Below are 12,115 nucleotides of genomic sequence, written 5' to 3' on the forward strand. Positions count from 1 at the left end.
TTCTGCTGGAGAGTGATACTTCGTGTGGCATTAAATAAGGCTCTCTGTAGTGTGTCTGCTCAGGCACAGGTAGCATCCAATGGGCTTCCAAAAAGAATTGCCACGTGGCCTTGGCCAATGGGTATTTTGTAAGATTTCTTCAAGAGGTGGGGCTGTCATCACCTGGGCCACACAGGTAGGACTGGCTGTTGAGTCTGAATTCACTGGTGAAAGGAAGGTAGAAAGAAATAGGTTTTGTGCAGTGATATAGCTCCCCTGAGTAGAGGATGTATCAAGGTAAGCACATGCCAATAGTAATGTCAGTCATCATCTTAAACTCAAACTGGCCTCAGCCTGTGTGTGCAGTAGGACAAAGGTCACAAACTGACACTGTTAAATTTTCAGCTTGGCTTTGAGGGTCATTTTAAAGGTGTGCACGTGGGTAGGTGCATCATTGTGCTCTTGGAAGGTGTTTGTGCATTTGGTGTTCCAGTTTTGCTTTGTTTGCAGTTGGGATGTGAAGGCAGAGACGGGTCAGAAGACCTTCGAGAGTGCAAAAGTTGGTCTAGAACACAAAACAGACACTTCAGTAGGTAGATTGCTAACAGAGAAACCCCCCATTTTTTCCAATCTTGTAGCTTTAACAAGTTATAAAAAGAGTTATTATTTGAGGTTATTCACATATTCCTGCACCTTCTTCTTTTTGTGCTTATGTCCATCCTGTGTGCAGTGATTGATTCTGAGTAACATTTTGTCCAGCAATTTCAACGTGGCATTAATTTATATTGACAGTACATACACACTTGAGAATCTGGACAAATAATGAGATTACTGACGGACCCATGTGCATTGTAAGCCTTAGGTGATGCTGTGGTCTCCCATTTCTCCTTGGAGGTTCAAGGTGTGTATTGCATCAGACTGTCAAAAGAAGAATGGTACAAAAATGGGAAAGCAATTACAGTAACAGCTTTGTTGTTCCTCAGTTTGAAATTCCCTCAGCCTGCAAGCCCTGTAGGACTGGTAAACTTCTTGTGACTGTAGGGCTGATTGGGAACCAACATGGTGGCCATGCTCAGGTGGTGAAAAAGAATGTTTTGTGATTTATATCACCTGAAATCCTGTTGTGCTGTGTTATGTCATCTCCCAAACCAAAGTTCATTCCAAAACTGCCCTTTTTCTCATAGAATCTCTTGCCTAAAATCAGTAGAAAGCCTAAGTATTCTCTTTGACTGTTAAACTGTGATACCTAGGATGCATTAAAATGGCTCTTTTGTTTGTAAATTTAGTTTAATTTACCTTCTCCAGTGGTGTGAAAGGCCCATTCCTCCATGCTGCACATCTCATAGACCCATTGAATGCATAGGAACTACACAGGGCTGAAACCACAGCATAATACCTGTCTTTTTTTACCTACACTTCTACTGCAAAGGGCTCCGAGCAGCATTGGCAGGTGCTGGAGTTTTTGTGCCTCTCGCCTGGCAGTAGGGCCCTTGCCATATTGACACAGCAGTTTGTGTTGTCTAGAAGCTGGAGGACTGCTTCTATTCTCTGTTGATTACTTGTTTGCCTCCTACATATTTTTCTACATATATCCTAGCGAATCTTATAATCTCTCAGTTGTGGAGAATGAGTCTGAGAGGAGCTTCTGTGCATGCACCAGGGATGGATGCACCACAGGGATGCTGTAACAGCTCTGGGCACGTCCACACCTCCTGAGGATCTGCAGTGCAGAGTCCCCTTGGCTAATGCTGGCCCATGCTGGCCCATGACAGCCCTGAGGTGCTGCTGTGCTTCCTGCCTTGTGCCAGCCTTCACACACACATGCAGGGCTTTCTGCACCACTCGCTTGATTGCTCTGGGGATTCATTTCTGCTGAGACATGGCTGCTGTCTCTCTGCAGTGCTGTAGGTGAGCTCTCACCCTGTGCCGGCGCCTGGTGAGCTTGGGCCCCCAGAGAAGTGCCCCCACAAGGAATGGTTTTCCTCTTTCTGCCCTAAAGTTCTCTTTGCCTTTGTAGACAGGGGAGTCGTCTCAGACAGAAACCGTCTCTGAGGAGAACAAGAGCCTGATGTGGATCCTGCTGAAGCAGCTGCGGCCTGGCATGGACCTGTCTCGGGTGGTGCTGCCCACCTTCATCCTGGAGCCACGCTCGTTCCTTAACAAACTCTCCGACTACTACTACCATGCCGACCTGCTCTCCCAGTAAGCAGCACACAGGGTGGGCCTGACCTGGGCACTTTATTTGTGAAAATATCTCTGTGTGTTCCAGGAAGGCTCCCAAACAATACCGAGGTCACTGGCTTCAACACAGATCAGGCACCAGCTGCAGTGACTTTTACAGACAGACTGCTGCCACTGAGGGGCAGGGAAGGAGGAGTTAAACTCCAGACAAACCCACCTTTGCATATGGACACGCTTGCCACTCTTGGCTGGAACTGATGGGAATTCAGCCAATGCCTTGGAGTTTTGCACAGCAGAGCTGTGCCACCTCCTGGTGACCCATGTACACAGGGGAATAGGACAAAGAGCAACCAAAATTGATAAGCACTTCTGTTCCTCAAAGCAATATAATTGTAGTGGTTGATGAACAAATAAGAAACATCTTTTAAAATCATTGATGAGAGAGGCCTGCTGGGGACAGCAGAGTAGAAAATTGGAAATGTTCTGCTTCCAGATAGGACCTGCCTTCTGAATGAGATACATCTAGTGGATTGTAAAACCAGGGTGTGTAATATTCTAGTAGCAGCACTAGTTACTCATTTTTATTCCACTTTCTCTGAGTAATTACAGAATCATTTTCCAGCCTTTTTTTGTGGTATTTGCACCATCTGAAGTTAAAGAAATAGTTCTCAGTGCTGAGATGTAAAGAAGACTTCAAGAGGTTTGGAGGTTTTGATTAAAAATTGTTAAATTTGTGGTTCGGGTGATCCTTCTAAATGAATTTTGCAATCATTCACCCAAGTTGATTTCTAAATCTGACTAAATGGTTGGAAATACCAGGAATGCCTTTGGTTTGGTTTACTTCCTGCTTCACCTTTGAGCATTGTTTGGAGGTGCTGGTTGAGATGGCTTTTTGAAGTCACTTCCATCCTGAAGTATTGGACGAAATCTCAAATTACTGATGGAGTTCATACAGCATATTGGCTTTAAAGATCTTTTATGAAAGAGGGAAACAAAGCGAAAGAGACCCCAAAAAACATCTTTGATTTTGATGGCATAGGTTTGTTTTTATGGCTCACACTGTTCTACTAGCTGTGACACTGTTACAGTGTGAGTGACAATCCCATATTAACTGACTCCAGTGTCCAATCAAACATGATACACTCCAGAAATTTTATTGGACTTTTTTGCAGAAATGCGGGGCAAGGGGTGCCACTTTTTAGCAGTTCGTGTTGTGTGATGTACGTTAGTAAAAATACAGATTTCTGCTGGGAGACACCTTTTTCACTGGCAGCAGCACAGAAGTTTCTTCTCTTTAGTTGTGGAGAAATAGATTGAAATTGATGTTATTTTACTGGTAAGAAACTAATGCGATGTGTGACCAGTATAAAGAACATTTTCTGTTCTGTTCTGCAGGGCTGTCCTTGAAGATGATCCCTACACCCGAATGAAGCAAGTTTTGAGGTGGTATCTGTCCGGCTTCTATAAGAAGCCAAAGGTAAAATGAGGCATGAAATTGGGGTTGTAATGGGCATTGAAATCTTCTGCTGTGGTTTTGTTTTATTTCTCTGTTGCCTCTCTGTCACCCTTGGGTTGGACATGACATATACACACACATGCTTGAACAGAATAACAATGGTGTTTCCTTTATTCTGCATGTTCTCCAGTTTAAATACTCTTAACAAAGTGCTATCTTAAGTCATTGACTTTTTTATTGCCTTGCTACTACTAAGAAGACTTTGACCTTTACTTTTCAAACTGGAGTTGCTTTTGGTTTCAGAGTAGACAGACAGCTTTTCAGTGAAAGCAAAATAGTGGCAATCAACCTCAGAGCCTTTGCAGTGGACCGTTAGAAAGTAAAACTGGTCATCAATAAGTAACATGCCCTGGGATGCAAGGTTTTTCCCTTTGCTGAAAGCAGGACTCCTTTCTCTTTTCAGGCCAATTAGTACCACTGTGCCAAGTCTCCACATCAGTATACCCTTGCTGTATATAGTAGCAGCAATAATGAAGTTTGATCAACTTGTAAGACTTTGATTGGGTAGTACTAAATACTAAATTGGTGAGAATAGCAGATTAATCCATGGCTCAGATGAAAATATTAGATTAAGTTAGATTAGATGGGTATATATCTAGTTCTTCCGTTTTTATTCTTGTGATTGACTTGGTTTAAAACATCAGAAAAAACTACCATATTGTTTTGTGGCCATCTGTAGCACTGGATTGCAAATCTTCATTTGTAGCAGGTTTTGATTACTTGGTTTTTCAGGGAATAAAAAAGCCATACAACCCTATTCTGGGAGAGACATTCCGCTGCTGTTGGTTTCACCCTCAGACGAACAGTCACACATTTTACATAGCAGAACAGGTAAGCTGCTGTTTGCATTCTCAGGTGTTGCAAACACCAACCTGCTTGCACCTCCATGCATAGAAACACACTACTGTCTCACCCTAGGAGAGAAGCCTGGAGCTCTGTGTAAACAGGCAGAGCAGAACATAGGGTAAACTGGCTGCTGATCTTTTTTCTTTGCAGATTTACAGAAATTATGTGAGGCTTGGTGGGCACTCAAAACTGTAATAGCAGGTCTCCCATACATAATATCAGCTTCCTCAACAAAGACCTTTTCAATGGGATTCTGCCCTACTGTTTTCTTATTGGTAATAAAATGGGGGTTGTGTTGCCTCTGTCAAAAGGGGCATAAAACACAAAACCAAATCCTTCCATCTTTTATTTCTAAACTTTCTGTGATGATTTTAATGGGAGTAAATCAAGGGCATATCTCTATGTCTTTGTGATTAAATGAAGGACAGAGCTCATAAGTTATCTGGCCTGACAATGTGTAGTTTGAGATTTACAGTGTTAATAAAGGGATCTGAGAACTGTGTGGTCTGTAGTAAAGGGACTCCCAGTTTCACATACATTTTTCCCCCATCCAAGCAGATAATTGTAGCTTTGTTAACATTTTTATTTCAGCCACTGCATGCATTTCATGGAGGTTATTCAAATGCTGCACTAAAGTTCCTCACTATTCATTTATTTCTTGAAAACCGTACAGTCTACCTGTTGGTCTGAAAGTGATCTCAGTGAGGTCTCTGAAAGTGAACTTTCACAAGTTGAAGAAAATACAGGGTGGGGGAGAAAGATTAGATGTATAATGCTCTCATACATAATGGTGTCATGTATTGTGTTCCCCCTTTAGTGTGCACCCCCCTCTGCTTGGCCTGTGCAGACTGCATAAATGACCCCTGCCTTTTTTTATCCTAGGTGTCCCATCACCCACCAGTGTCAGCTTTTCATGTCAGCAATAGGAAGGATGGATTCTGCATTTCTGGCAGCATTCTAGCTAGGTCCAAGTTTTATGGTAAGGCATTAAGTCTAGACCTCTCCCAGGTAATATTGTGGCATCAGTTTTGGTTTGTTTTTTAATCATCTCTGAGTGTGTTCAGAGATAAGAACAAAGAAATGGTTGACAAATCTATCACTGGGATAGCCTAATTCCTTGTCTTGGCTCTCCTGGGTCTTCCCCATTTCCACCATTTCAGTGTGACACCACTCCAATGCTAAAATAAATAAAAAATCCGATAGAAAGATTGATTTTCAGAAGGCAGAGGCTGAGGATAATGTATGAGATTGTCAGTATGCACTGGTATGTGCTCATGTGACTGGGATGAGTCACATTACACCATTCTCTCTGGCACCCAGCCAACAAACACACAAGTCTCTGAACAGATTTGAACCTTTATGTGGTTCCTAGACTCCTGAGGGTTGAACCCCAGAACTTCAAAATGTCCTCCATTTAATATCCATGGAAACAGCACAACTCCAGACTCTGAAACACTGTTGAAATCTGTTTTTTTAGACAAACATTTCTTAATTGGTATCCACTGCTGAGTGTGTTTGCTCAAACACTTTTAGATAGTCTTTGCTGTCCTTCTGGCAATTTCAGTTGTTATTTGGGATCATCCACAGTCAGAAAAGTTGTGAGAACTGGAGAACCTGAGAAACTTCTAAGTTCCCACTATTGATCTGTTTAATCTACTGCTCTTTCTTCTAGAGGGGCTGAATGCCAGAGCAAACAAGAACAGCAGAGTGTTAGAATTGCCTGCCTCCAGCTGTGCATGACTTGCACAGAGTCCTGAATTATGAACATTTCATATCTCTTCTTTCATTACTGAACTACATTTAACTGGAAATGCTTTTTCTAAAGTAGGAGGAAGGACAAAGTATAACATGAACTTTTTAATGTGTATGTTTTTTTAAATTCTAGGCAACTCACTTTCTGCTCTGTTGGATGGGAAAGCAAAGCTTAGGTTTCTAAGCAGAGGGGAAGACTATATAATCACTATGCCATATGCCCACTGTAAAGGTAAGGTATGACTCTTCAAATAGGAAGCAAAGAGAGTAGCAAAAAGGTGTCTTACTGAATAACTTTGCACTGGCTCTCCCCTCTCAAGTAGCTGATACCACAGGGCCTGGTAACTCCAGAGAGTCCCCCATGAGTCATAGCACACAGCAGTAATCCTCACTGAACTCTTTCTGGGTTACCTGTGCACAGCCCAGGAGAGAATTAGGCCCATTAGTGTTAGTTTTCACACTATGCAGAAATGGAAAAACACTGCATATATGCACTGCAGATAAGATGAAAAGAACAAGACCACATTTCTGAGCCTCTTAAGAGAAAAATGTTTTATTATGTTAACACTGAAATTGCTTGAAATTGAACTGGCTTTTTGAGGGTAAAGGAAATTCCTGACTTCCCTTGCCAGTTCCTTGTTATTCTAACCATTGTATTTCCTGCTGCTGTGTGGCTTTGCTCTCTGGAGCCAATGTGTGCTGAGGCTGGGGCGTGGCTGCTGTATTTTTTTAATTTGGCACAATGACTTCTAAGTTTATATTTAGATGGGCCTGGGTACCTGAAAACAGTAACATCATAATATCATGCCCTCTGTGAAGTATTCCTGTGCATAAACCTTCTTCTTACCAACTTTTCTTTTTCTGCAAAAGACCTTTCCAGCAAATGGTAAACATATATAAATGTCTCCCAGATTCTGGTGAATCCCAAATCTCTCTTCTTCAACCACCCTGAGAGAACTGACTGGGGCTGTTTAATCACTAGTGTGAAGGAGGTTGCTGGGCACAACTTTCTTTATTTTTCCTGTCCCATTTTCAGCTTGCCACAGGTGCACCTGTGAGTCAAGCTGTTTCCTAGCTGGTGTTATAAATGGGGAATAAGGACTCAGGGGGAGATTCTTCATGCTTATAGTAAACAGCCATTTCCTAGAAACCTCCAGTTCTGTCTCTTCAAAACTTTAAGCCAAGAAATTAATTTCACAGTGTGTCAGCAAAAGCCAAATTGACTTGAGAAAGCAGCTTGGTTCCACTGCAGCCTCTCTTAAGCCTCTTTTTTTCCTTTCAGGACTTTTATATGGTACCATGACAATGGAGCTTGGAGGGAAAGTTACCATTGACTGTGAGAAAACTAACCACAGGGCAGAACTGGAATTTAAGCTAAAGGTAAGATACGTTGTGGCCCTATTTTGAGTGGGTCTCAGGCTTGCCCCTGTGCCCCAGGCCCAGCATTTTGACCATTCACAGCAGATAATTTCTGTACCAGCAGTATATGTGACCACCAGAGTAGGGTGTGCCTGGAGAGGTGTCACCCTGCTGTCAGTTTTGCCCCGTGCAACTCAAATTGACCCCAGGAAGCCTTAGTTTTATATTACTTTTCACTGCAGCTAGCTCCTGGACAGATTTTGTTCTGAAAGCTTGCCAATAACAGTGTGGCTTCTGTTTAGGGAGGGATAATTAGTTTTGCTTGCTAAATACAGTGAGTGTACAAAGAACTTGGAAGCAAATTAAGATGTGGCAAATTAGGCATCTTAGGGCATCTCTAGCAGCCATCACATCTGTACTCTTACCTTGCAGGTTTTATGGTGAGCTGTACCTTGTGTTTGTCAGGGCTAGAGGAGAGGTGACAGCCCACTGGTCAGGCAGGTAATTCTGAGTGAATTACAGTGAATTTGAATTACAGTGAATTCTGAGCGAATTTGCCAGTCACACTGGCAGATCTTGCACTCACTTGTTCATGTAGCTAGTTCCTCCCCTGGAAAGCCTGGTGCTGCAAATTTATGATATGCAGACAGAATGTAGACATCTCTTAGTATTTCTGTTATTACATGGATTAAAATTTAGGAGGGAAAGTGATAACCTGTAACTTTTCTTGGGCATTTAACTTGCTTTTTAAGGAGCATCCATTTCTCTTCTGCTCCAACAATTTCTTGCCTGAGTACAAAATGAAAGGAGAACTGAGAGACTGCGGGACTTCAGAGTTGCAGCCTTAGCCAATATAAATGTGCGAGATCACTGGAATTAGGGTAATCTTTTGCAAACTGTGAGTTTTTTGAGGGCAATAATATCTTTCTGTCTTTATTTGCCCTTACAAAGGGAACTCTTAACCTCATGTACTTCCCTGACATTTGCACATATTTGTCTTTAAAGTCTGTTCTTCCCATAGGCCTGGTGTACTGTGTTGAGGCCAGTAGGATATTTCCCTAACTTGGGTGTTAGAGCCTAAAGTGCTTCTTTTCTGGCTTGAAAACAGAATGAGTCATCCAAACATATCTCGGAAAGGTCCCCACGACATAGTTACATGCTCTGCTTTGAGCATTTCCTAGCTGTCTATTTTAGTAGAATTGTGGGAAGTTGAAGGTAAACTCCTTAGCTTTGTTTTTAATTTGGATATGTACCAGTTCTCTGCTGGATTGCAGAGATAGATGCTTGAGATACATGTGATTATTCTATCCATAGGTGTTATGTGAAATTTGGGTTTATATTGTTATTTAACAAACGCGCGCACACACACACACAGGTTTCTCTGCACAAATGTTTCTGGAAAGTGCCTGCTAAAATGTCTGAGGAGATGTGTTCTGTGAATAGAAGAGCTGCTCACACTCTCACTGGCATTTCCTGTATTTGGCAGCCAAGAGATGGGTGGAATTTTTCATTGCTCTGGAATTTTTTTTCTTTGACTCTGGAAATACGTTTTTCTTTGTTTTGTGGAGGGTTTTTTTACTCCTGACCAGAGCTTCTTCACACTAGAGATTTGACACACATGAAGTCATCAGCAGTGCCCACACTGCTGTTGCTGTCCCATAAGCAGGAAGAGTCACTACTAGTGCTGCTCCTTTTCTTAGGACAAGGGTGCAAAGGCTGTGATTCTGAGCAGTGGGAAGGACTTGTCCATGTACACTTATCCTGATGTCTGCCTGACAATAAATAAGTGTATTTCCAATAAAGATGAGACCTTGCACCCCTGAGTGTTAATGCACCTCAAGGCTTATCTCCCCACCTGCAGCTACAATGTTTGTGGTATTACAAACAGAAGGAAGGGGGCACAATGTGAGACAGTCAGAATTGATATTAGAATTCATTCTGCCATTCCCCCAAAAATAGCGGAAGCCAAGCAGTTGCACTTTCCTTCCTTCCTATTAGATCTCTGTATTTGGCTCCCCTTCCAGTCCTCTCTAGACTGACCACATTTGCTGTTTCCCTTCTCCCCTGACAGCCCTTCTTCGGTGGCAGCACGAGCATTAATCAAATCTCGGGGAAGATTAAATGTGGAGAAGAAGTGCTAGCGAGTCTCACTGGACACTGGGTAACATCTGATAATCGAAGTTGCTGGTCACAAACCCGTGACTGCAGGGTTTGAGGGAGGACTGGCAGCCCTTGGCAGGCTCCCTGCACTGGAATGGGTGCTGGGAGGGCCCTGTCCTGCCTCTTGCTGCCAGCCCCAGGGCATGCAGGTGTGCAGAGCCTGGGCCACACCTCTCAAGGTACCTATGGAGGTCTTTCACACTTCATCTACACTTAAATCTGCATCGGGAGTAACACTGCACTCCCAGAGCCTGGGGAAGCTGGGAGCAGTAGGGAGGTTCTCTATCAAGCAAGTGGTTCTGTATTTATGGTCTGAGACTTAGGACAAGCTCTGATGGCAGGAGATAACTGTGTGTATTAGGTGTGATTGCAAAGATCTTGAGGCTGTGTTTAATCTGGTGCGTTCAGTACTTCCTCAGTTAGATCATGATCAGGGAAGAACTTGAGGGTTTTGAATTCATTATTTTCACAGCAAACCTTTATGGCAGAAGACAGTTACTACCCTATTCATCAGCTGGGGGACAGAGGTCACCAACGTGGTGAGGATGTTATCTCTGTGGCCAACTCAGAACAGTTAGCAGAGCAACTGGCACCTTTGTGCACCCAGTAAACACAAGTGATTCACTCAGAGCCACCCTCAAGCCAAAATCCAACAAGAATAAAGTTGCATAGTGAATTATGTAATCTAATTTTGGTTGGAACTTCTGGTGCCTGAAACAAAAGCGGTGAACCTTGGCTTTGGGCTGGACATCTGGGTATTTCTCTGAGCAACATCTGGGCATCTACATCACCACACATCACAGTTGGTCTGTGCTCCCTTGCCAGTCTATAGAAATTGCTATTTCTGAGACGAGATTTGTCTCATCTGAAGGAGGTATTTAAAGTAGACCAGCTGAAGTATACCTGGATAAAGCACTTGCTGTGGTGAGGTGCTAACCACAGTGTAGCCTTTGGTACTGGACTTGTCCTGTCACGCAATCTGTATTTTTACATAAGAAGCTAATGACCATTTTGAAGTTGGGAGATTTCACCTTTCTAGACACATACAAGGGATTTTCCATTCTAAGCTCCCTGTCCTGCAGGATGAGCCCTGTCAGTGGGTGAGTTGTGCTGAGCTGTGGACTACCTTGTCTGCAGTGGGTCCTGCCAACACCACCCATGAGATTCTGTCATCCAGGGGCTCTCCTGAGCCATAAGGTTGAGTGCTGCTCAGCTCCCAGCCTTCTGCTTATACCCTCCTCCCCTGACCTTTGTGCTGGTAGTTTGTGGTGCACAAAATTGTAGTGATGTATAAAATAAATTAAATGGCTTTGGAAGGGTGGCTCTGTAAGCTGCTGCTTGCAGCTGTGTGGTGTGAACAGGGGAGCTGCCATGCAGTGGGGTAGGGACGGTGTTGGTTCTCCTCCATCCCCACTGGGAGTACTGGCCTGCTCTCCTGGCTTTTCTCTGACACCATCCAGTTTCCTGACAGAAATCCTTGCATCTGAAAGGCAAATTCTCTGCCTTAGGACCTGAAAAACCCACTTGAATAAAGAAGGGAAGCAAATCCCAGTGCTTCTCAGTCCTAGGGTCCCAGCAGCAGCCAAGTGCTTGTATATTTGCTTGTTAGAGGTGCATGTAGTGGTGCTTGATAATGCCTGCCTACCTCATCCTACCCACACTGGGGGTCTCTTGGGGATCTGGGATCAATCCTGGAACTAGCATATTGGAACATGCGAGAGAAAGTACTGAGGGAGGCTCAGGAAAAAGGAGCTGGGGATCTTGTTTATGTGTGCTGGGTGGTAAGTGGGAGGAAGAGTGATGGAAGAGTATCTTAGGGCTTTTGTGGGCACTCAGGTATGGGGACACAGAAGCATTAATAGAAGCAACCAGGTCCCTTTCTACTCTGATGAATGATAAATGCAACCACTGTTTCTGGCAATGCCTTGTCTCGTTCATTCCAGAAACTTTCGGGAAGTGTTCAGTGAGATTTTATTGGCTAGAGGAGGAAAGCAGTCTCCTAACCAACTGACATCCCTTATCATCATCGAGGAGCAGCTTCAATTTGTCAGCATTAATTTCTGTCTTGGTTTTCTGATTGTCATTAATTCCTTTAATTTTCATTCTCAGGATGGAGAAGTGCTTATAAATGAGCTGAAAAATGGGAACATAGAAACGTTCTGGAACCCAACCAGCGAAGTGCGAAGGCAGAGACTGAAGCGCCACATTGTGCTGTTTGAGGAGCAGACGGACTTTGAGTCAGAGAGGTAGAGAGCTTGGGGAGCATCTCACTGCTGCTTCTCTCCTGGGAGCAGGCTTCTGATCAGCAGAGTTCCTGCAATT

At 43.5% G+C, this 12,115-nt stretch overlaps 1 protein-coding gene across 6 annotated transcripts in view; it reads left to right on the plus strand.

Moving 5' to 3' along the window:
- The window catches only part of OSBPL5 (oxysterol binding protein like 5), a 180,874-nt gene that overhangs the window by 161,078 nt on the left and 7,681 nt on the right, over positions 1 to 12,115 (plus strand). For all 6 annotated transcript variants that reach the window (XM_088166639.1, XM_014887298.2, XM_088166642.1 and 3 more), the window contains exons 11-18: positions 1,997 to 2,181; positions 3,556 to 3,637; positions 4,409 to 4,507; positions 5,405 to 5,501; positions 6,408 to 6,506; positions 7,557 to 7,654; positions 9,705 to 9,794; positions 11,903 to 12,039. In XM_088166639.1, the coding sequence (XP_088022765.1) occupies positions 1,997 to 2,181; positions 3,556 to 3,637; positions 4,409 to 4,507; positions 5,405 to 5,501; positions 6,408 to 6,506; positions 7,557 to 7,654; positions 9,705 to 9,794; positions 11,903 to 12,039 (887 nt within the window). The remainder of the gene's footprint in view (positions 1 to 1,996; positions 2,182 to 3,555; positions 3,638 to 4,408; positions 4,508 to 5,404; positions 5,502 to 6,407; positions 6,507 to 7,556; positions 7,655 to 9,704; positions 9,795 to 11,902; positions 12,040 to 12,115) is intronic.

The sequence above is a fragment of the Sturnus vulgaris genome, chromosome 6 (assembly GCF_052056855.1).
Source record: "Sturnus vulgaris isolate bStuVul1 chromosome 6, bStuVul1.hap1, whole genome shotgun sequence".
In the NCBI taxonomy this organism is placed as follows: Eukaryota; Metazoa; Chordata; class Aves; order Passeriformes; family Sturnidae; genus Sturnus; species Sturnus vulgaris.